This window comes from Triticum dicoccoides, chromosome 2B, assembly GCF_002162155.2.
Source record: "Triticum dicoccoides isolate Atlit2015 ecotype Zavitan chromosome 2B, WEW_v2.0, whole genome shotgun sequence".
NCBI classification, from domain to species: Eukaryota; Viridiplantae; Streptophyta; class Magnoliopsida; order Poales; family Poaceae; genus Triticum; species Triticum dicoccoides.
The window spans coordinates 24,021,201-24,029,062 of NC_041383.1; the positions used below are offsets into that span (position 1 = coordinate 24,021,201).

Consider the following 7,862-nt stretch of genomic DNA (forward strand, 5'->3'; position numbering starts at 1 on the left):
CTATTTTGGCCAAAAAAAATTGTCTTTTTTGAAAAGAAGTCAAAGGGGGGTTTTCTTTTTGTGTAATTTTTCTCACAAGTACAATGAAAGTTCAAGTTTATTTCAAAAACATTTTCAGATTTTTTTGACTTTTTATTGAATTACTAATTTTTTCCATATATTTTTTATTAGGGTATTTTTTCCATATACTAGAATGTAGATACACCCATGGACCGAAAGTTCCCCTCCGTTATGACTTGTGAAGCATGACTTCAGGCTATAAAGTTCTACATGACTTGATCAGAACGCAAGAGATATAAATCCCCATGCGCAAGCATCAACGCAAGGCAAGATGGAATCTGTGAAGGAGTTCGCCCACCGCCGCTTCCAGAAGCTAGGCCGATGGTTCCGCAGGGAGACCGCTGCCGGCGACGGCCTGCAGGTCTTCGCCCTCGGCCTGAACAAGCGGCTCGCGGACGACGCCGGCAGGAGCGGCAACCTGGTCTTCTCGCCGCTGTCCGTCTACGCCGCGCTCTCGCTGGTGGCCGCGGGCGCCCGCGACCGCACCCTCGACGAGCTGCTCGGGGTCCTCGGTGCGCCGTCGCAGGACTTCCTCGCCGGCCACGTCCGCGCGCTTGCCGAGCAGGTTCTCGCCGACTGGTCCCGGACAGGCGGCCCGCGCGTCAGCTTCGCGAGCGGCGTGTGGCATGACCGGACCATGCCCATCCGCCCCGCCTACCGCGATGCCGCCGAGTCCTTCAATGCCGTCGCCCCCGCCGTCAACTTCCGCCAAAAGGTCAGTGCAACACCATCTTCCGTTTTCCCATGGCCGATTTGTATTATGTAATTCTGTATACGATCGATCAATGTCAACGTGCATGCGTACCCGTGGTGCAGCCGGAGGAGGCGAGGAAGCAGATCAACGCATGGGTGTCGTCGTCGACCAACGGCCTCATCCCCTCCCTCGTCGGCCGCGGCGCGCTGTCCAACCTCACCGATCTGGTGCTCGCCAACGCCATCTACTTCAAGGGCAAGTGGGCGGAGCCGTTCGACAAGTATCTCACAAAGAATGACAAGTTCCACCGCCTCGACGGCACCGCCGTCGATGCTCCATTCATGCGCGGTCTCGGCATGCACAGCATCGCCTGCCACGATGGCTTCAAGGTGCTCCAGCTCCGCTACGAGGAAGGGCGCCGCACGATGTGGTCGCCCGAGCCAATTTACTCCATGTGTGTATTCCTTCCCGACGCGCGCGACGGGCTGTGGCGGCTCACCGACAAGATCGCCTGCAACCCCGACTTTCTGCGCGAGCATCTGCCGAGGAGCACCGTCCTTGTCGACGACTTCCAGATGCCTAAATTCAAGGTCACCTTCGGCATGACAATGAACAATGTTCTCCAGGAGATGGGGGTAAAGGAGGTGTTTGAGCTGGGGAAGGCCGACCTGTCCGACATGGCGGAGGACGGCGCAAGGAGGAAGCTGGCACTAGAGCAGGTGATCCACAGGGCCGTCATCGAGGTGAACGAGGAAGGCACGGAGGCCGCGGCGGCCACTTACTCGATGGCACCCATGTGCTCACCGAACCCAGCACCGCCTCCGCCGCGTGTGGACTTTGTTGCTGACCATCCGTTTGCCTTTTTTGTCGTGGAGGAGGTGTCCGGCGCGATCTTGTTCGCTGGCCACGTCCTTGACCCCACCATCAAGTGATGAAGCAGGGAGGAGCAACAATTCTACGCCCACGTGAACTTCTGAAATCTTTGCGTACGTACGTGTAGCATTCCTTGGGAGGAGAGGACCGTGCTTGCATGCTTGGTTTTTTTTTTTTTTGAACAAGGTGAGGCGTTCAAGGCGCCAAATTCCATTCAAAACAGTGCTCAAGTACATGCTTGGCTTTAAGTAAAGCATATCTACGGGATATCTGCGCATGCGGAAGCCGTTCATCTAGGAGTTTGTGATTGGTTAGTAGATGAAAAAAATCCTAGTCAGCGTGTAATTGCGTGTAACTCTTTGTATGTTTAGCATTATTGTTCATCTAGTTGGAGATTTGGTTACCAAAAATGCTCAACGTACGGGCAGTTTTCATGGAATCACTCGTACTAACGGACCTGCCCCTCCGTAATACGCCCCCACCCCCCTGCATTTGACGGTGGGGTCCACCTCCCCCAAATCAGTTCATGCCATCTCATCCAGCAACTTTTTTTTTGAGGGTATCATCCTGTAACTTCTAATCAGGAAAACTTGTTCGTAAGTCTAGCATCACGCGTTTGGTTACATGCATATAGATGGAGGGGGTGGGGATGCATATGCTAGAACTTTTTTCTATAGCTAGTTTTGTGGACAGATTCCATGTTATGCTCCACGTCTCCACCCACCCTGCCACCCATCCTTTTCATATGATTTCCATGTTTGAATTTAGTTTATCATTTGTACCAAAAGTCTATTTTGTAAACAATTTGAATATCTGTGTTCCTTGAGATAAGAACTTTGAAACAAGACCACTCTTGAATATATTTTGACATGCTTTAAATTCAAATTTCCGAACATGGTGAAACATGATGATGCAATCTAGAACATGAAAAACAAATGGGATGTGATAGGAACAAATGTTAATACAAACTCGTAATATTATGTCGGAAAACGCTTGCTTTTGCCAGGGAGAAAACCAATCGTGTATATCGCATGCCACGTGTTCCAGTGGGTCCCACCCATGACCCATCGCACGTCCTTATCTCGAGCGCGAGAATGTGAGCCATCCAATCCTCATTCTTCCTCAACATCATGATCCCCTTTCTCTCTGCTTTTTCTCTCTGCCCATGCGTGCTCGCCTCCGCCATGACGGATGCTGCTCAAGCTCCCTAGGACGCTCCAATGGATGCCATAGATGATGCACAAGCGAAGGCCGTTTTGCATTGCAACGCTCGTCAACGGCTGCAGCACTACCACGCAGCACTCACAACACTGCAGAGGCACTGCTGCTTTGATGCGGCGCTTCCCGGCGGTTGTCGGTGATGAAATGCAGCCTCACCGGTGTTGCGATGCTACCTCGTCGGTGCTCCGGAGCTGTTTTGCAGCGGCCGCGATGCTACAGAGATACATCACGTTCCAATGCAGCGCTTGCTGCGAGTGTTCGTGCTGCCATGCAGCTCTCCGGCGGCGCAGCCGAAGCTGCTATGCAGCGGGCGCAACGCCGCCGGAGTTGCAATGCAGCGGTGGAGCTCTTGTCGAGTGGCTACAATGCAGTGTTGGCGACGCTGCAGAGAGGCTATCTGTACTTCGATGTGGCACTCGTCGGCGGCTGCGGTATTGTGATGTAGCATCGACGGCTGCGGTGAAGCATTGCCGGGCCTCCGGTGATGCGTTGGAGCATCGCCCTGATGGATGTGACGCGAGAGGAGGATGCCAAGCTGGAGGAGGAAGACATGATGTTGTGATCCTGCAATGTGACGAACACACACGCCTGAATCAGACGGCTGATCTCTTTCTAAGATCAGCCGGCTTACGTGTAGCGCCCCCCTATTATGTCGGAAGCGCATTGACACAGGATGGGACATTTCGATATGCTCTTGAACATGAAGAATCACATCGAACCATTTTGGAATAACTCTAACAACTTTTCCCCTTTCCATAAAACATGGTAAAACTATATGAACACAGCGATGCACTCTAAAACACGAAAGAACCTATTGAAAATTGGTAAGGCTGTATGTTAAATACAAACTTGTAATATTATGTTTGAAGCACATTTATAAAATTTTACCCAGTTCCCTATGTATATGTATATAGTTTTTGTGGTTTGATAAAGTTTCATCATTGGTGAAAATAATAATGGAAAATGAAGTAAAAATAGCATTGATGATGTCATCAGACCGATTTAATTTTATTACTCCATATACTACTCCCTATGTCCAAATATTGACCGAAGTCATATCTAGCTGATGTTCGCTGGGAGAGTGATGGCAAATGGTGGTAGTTTTAGTTCTGAGACGAGATCAAATGGTGGCAGTTTTAAAAATTCCCCTTCCCCGATAGAAACTACCATCTCGCTCAGAAGAAACTTCCATCCCTCACAACCAGTGTTTTAAATAGCGGCGGGCCTGCAAATCAGCTATAGGGGAGCTATAGCGGGCTGTAGCGGGCTATTTTGTACATGAAATCATTTAGCAGCACCTTGCTGAAAAGGCTATAGCGGGGCTATAGCCGGCTATTTAAAACTATGCTCACAACTATAGATGCCAGCAAAATCATTTGCAAATGTTGCTTCTCCCGGCGAATCGTTCGACAGCTAAGGGGTCCAATATTTAAGGGTCCCATGTATTTTTAGATCCTTAACAAAATATAAGTTATTTTATTACATGTAAAATACTCCTATATGACTTGTTTTGGAATAAAATCCAACAATTTACTTTTTATTGCATATAACTAATATTTTGATAGTTAAATTGATGTCCTAAAGGTCGTTGGGAGGCTTATATATCTGGTCGGATGGAGTTCTCTCCTTCATACAACTACTTAGTGGAACATATCTAAACCTAAAGTTGTATATGATTTTAAAATGTGCAAATACTCTCTAGTGTTTCATATATAAAACTCCAAGATCTTCATTGTGGAAATGATAAGTTCTTAAACTAATGAGAAATAGAAGCTTACATAATTGTTTTATCTTTTCTTAATTGACATTGCATCCAAACAAGAACGGATAATAGAAGCATCTCCAATATCTATTGTGTCTTGACAGTATCACCCGTCTACCTTCCATGCCGATCAATATCTCCAATATGATGCCTCCAAACGTCAAGTGCGAGGACATGAAAGACATCTGGGCTCCGTGACGCTTCTAAGGCCTCTTCGAGTGCACATGTGGGCTCCGTGACACCTCTAAGGCCTCTTCGAGTGCACATGCCCGGGATTTCGGCAGCGCGTGGCCGCATGTCCCAAAAATCCGCATCCGTTTGCCTAGGGTATATCTAGATGTGCTCTAGTTAATGCACATCTAAGTAACTCAATCAAACTAGAAAGAAAAAAATACAAAATAAAATACTTGCACGAATCTTAGTGTAAAATCAATGACATAAGACTTGCATGTGCGATACTTAGAGCACATCTAGATGTGCTTTAGCAAAACTTTTAAAAGAAATCATCTTTTTAAAGCTTACGATATCTAAAAAACAGGTTCACATCTACATATGAATGATTTCGCCGTGAAATGATTTAAGACGTGAACTACACAAATTTATGGTGTTGGTTTTTAGGACACACAATGTTCACTATTAAAATCCGCAAATCTGATCCAGCAAGATGTAAACTCTATCTATATGGAGTATATAGCAGATCGAAATTAATCAAAGTTCCAACAATTACCCAAGAATCGTTACACAATAGTGTCCCAACAAGAAATTAATAGAAGTTCAAATGATGCCATTTACCTAGACTAAGAAACACTGCTTACAGGGTAGAAACAAGAGGTTACTGCCTGGTAAATAAGCACCAAGGAGTCTACTCCTAGATATAGGATACGTAAGCCGAGATTGAGCATGAGATACCATATATATTCATGAATTCGAGGACAGATTTTACATATCAATATTTCAGTAGGTAGAAAAGCCAAACTAAGCTTATTTTGCTGTCCTCCAATAACGCAAGGAACCTAGAAAACTTTGCCGGACTAACCAATACTCGTACGAGAGATGAAGTAGAAAATTTGACCTAGCGTCCGTAATAACCAGAATCTGCGGCACCTCCTCTTCACGATGCCTCATGCAGGCTAGGTCATGCCATCAGTGCGCACGTTCTGGGTGCAGCACGGCCACGTCGCACAAATCGCCGCCGCCGGCGTCACCGACCCGCCTTCCCATGCACGACACCAGCAACCCGTCGCCGCCGTGGCCGGCCCTCCGTCCTGTCTGGATAGCGAGCGTGACATCGAAGACTCCCGCCGCGCGCCGCACGTCCGCCGCGAGGCTGTCTAGCACGGGGCCGGGCAGCCACACGCGAGCGCCCCGCGCGACGACGGTCGTGCTCACCCTTTCGCCCCCAAGAACGCAGAGCTGGGGCGCCACCGCGGAGGCGAGCTCGTAGCCGTGGTACGCCACCTTCGCCGTCGTGCTGAGCTCGTCGCACTGGCACTGCAAGGCGCGGCGTGGCACGATGCCGACGGTGAGGTTGAACTCGGGGTCGAGCGCGGGCCGGCGGCCGATGTCCGTCGCCGGGTCGAGGCCGGAGACGGCGGCGATTGCCACGGTGTAAATCGGGTCCTTGTCCGTTATCGTCAACCACAACGAAAAGATGATGCCACATTGAAAACGAAGCCGACGACCGGACCGTACAAAACTCTAAATAAACCAATCGCCGGAGATGCTTTCCCTGCTGATCTGGGGCCCCCCGCTCCCACTGCCGATGCAATCGTGTCCAGCTCCATTGCCCGGCGCGGACGGCTTGCTTGCTTTGCCGGCGGGCGAGCGTCCTTTTCTAGGTCCATGTCCATGGCCACCGTCGTGGATGCTTCTTCTCCCTCCCTCATGTTTACATAGATCTAGGGGAGAACCGGAGACATCCGTAGGGAGACGGGTCTATTTGTTTTTTTTCTTGTCTTCCACGAGCTGCACTGCTTTGCAGCTTTCCTCAAAGCCAGAAGGCGTTTTGGAATTAGAGTCCTCCCTATATTCGATGAAAAAACCGATCGGAATCCAGTGCCCAACAAGATCGGAATCCAGTGCCTAACAAACCGATCTTGTATGCAAAGCTCGTTATCCATGCAATGCCAACGGAGAAAGAAAGTATACGGAAGAAATATTGAGCGCTCGTTCGCGCCAGAACCTTGGAGCGTGACAAGCTGCGGGCCGTTGCCGGTTCTTCTTAGAACACCTGTACTTCATTCATACTCGCGACCCATTACGTGTACAGAAGTAAGCGACGTGTAGAGCAACAAGAAGCAAAACTCACGATCTCCATGGTTGACGAGCCCGATGGCTACATCGTGTCTACTCGTGCAACCGTGCCGTAAAACTTCACGACGGAGTTGCAGATGGTGTGACATCGATGCCATATCAACTTCACACTGCGTTTCATGGATGGCGTGCATGTTGTAAGGCGCAAAGTTCTTTCATGCATGAAAAGAAGCATGCACGCCCAGAAAAAAGATCGAGCCCCTTGAGTTCGTGCATACAGAGTCCACGCATACGACCAATCACGCATCACACACCAACAAATGCTCCATCACCGAGTACCCCCACCATTGAATTACTCTAGAATACAACAAAATGCTCAACAAAAGAGCTCAATGGCATTTGACCGAACACCTTCCGGCATGCTGTCCGCCATGGACGTCGTCGTCAACGAGCGGAGGGTACCTGTCTACGGAGGGATCCTAGGTGGACGTCAACAATGTCCAAGGAGGGCAAATGAGTTAGTGAGGGCTGCAGACGTCCTATGATGCCTGGACGGCAGCCGGAAAGGTACAATGGTGGTGACGGATGAGGAGGGTGTGTATGCAAAGCAAGGGGGAATGGGCGGAGTGAAATAAAAATGGACCGGGGGTGTCGGAGTATTACGTTTTTTTAGAAGAACATGCTTTATTTATTGATCAATAGAGCGAATTACAGGAATAATAGAAGTATCATGAGGGTGTAACAGCCATACATGGCGACCCTCCCCTAAATGTAAAGCATGTCGAGGTAAGCCATGAGCCTCCTTGTTAGAGAGACGTCTCTCATGGATGAAAGAACAAGACTGAAACTCCCTACTCGAGTCGATGATCTCCTGCACGATTGGAGCAATTGTACCCATGGTACCACTATGTATGTCCTTGACCACCGAAAGACAATCGGAAGCTACCTTCAAATGAGTAAGTGCAAGGTCCCTGGCTAATGCAGTAGCCTCGCGGCATG

The 7,862-nt window shown here is 49.1% G+C and overlaps 1 protein-coding gene across 1 annotated transcript; it reads left to right on the forward strand.

Annotated features, from left to right (window-relative positions):
- The first annotated feature begins 331 nt into the window (after positions 1–331).
- Positions 332–1,695, forward strand: LOC119366890 (putative serpin-Z5). Its single transcript, XM_037632577.1, has 2 exons — positions 332–775; positions 877–1,695. Exons 1-2 carry the CDS (start codon positions 332–334, stop codon positions 1,684–1,686), a joined length of 1,254 nt encoding a protein of 417 aa, XP_037488474.1. The 3' UTR covers positions 1,687–1,695.
- Positions 1,696–7,862: the final 6,167 nt, after the last annotated feature.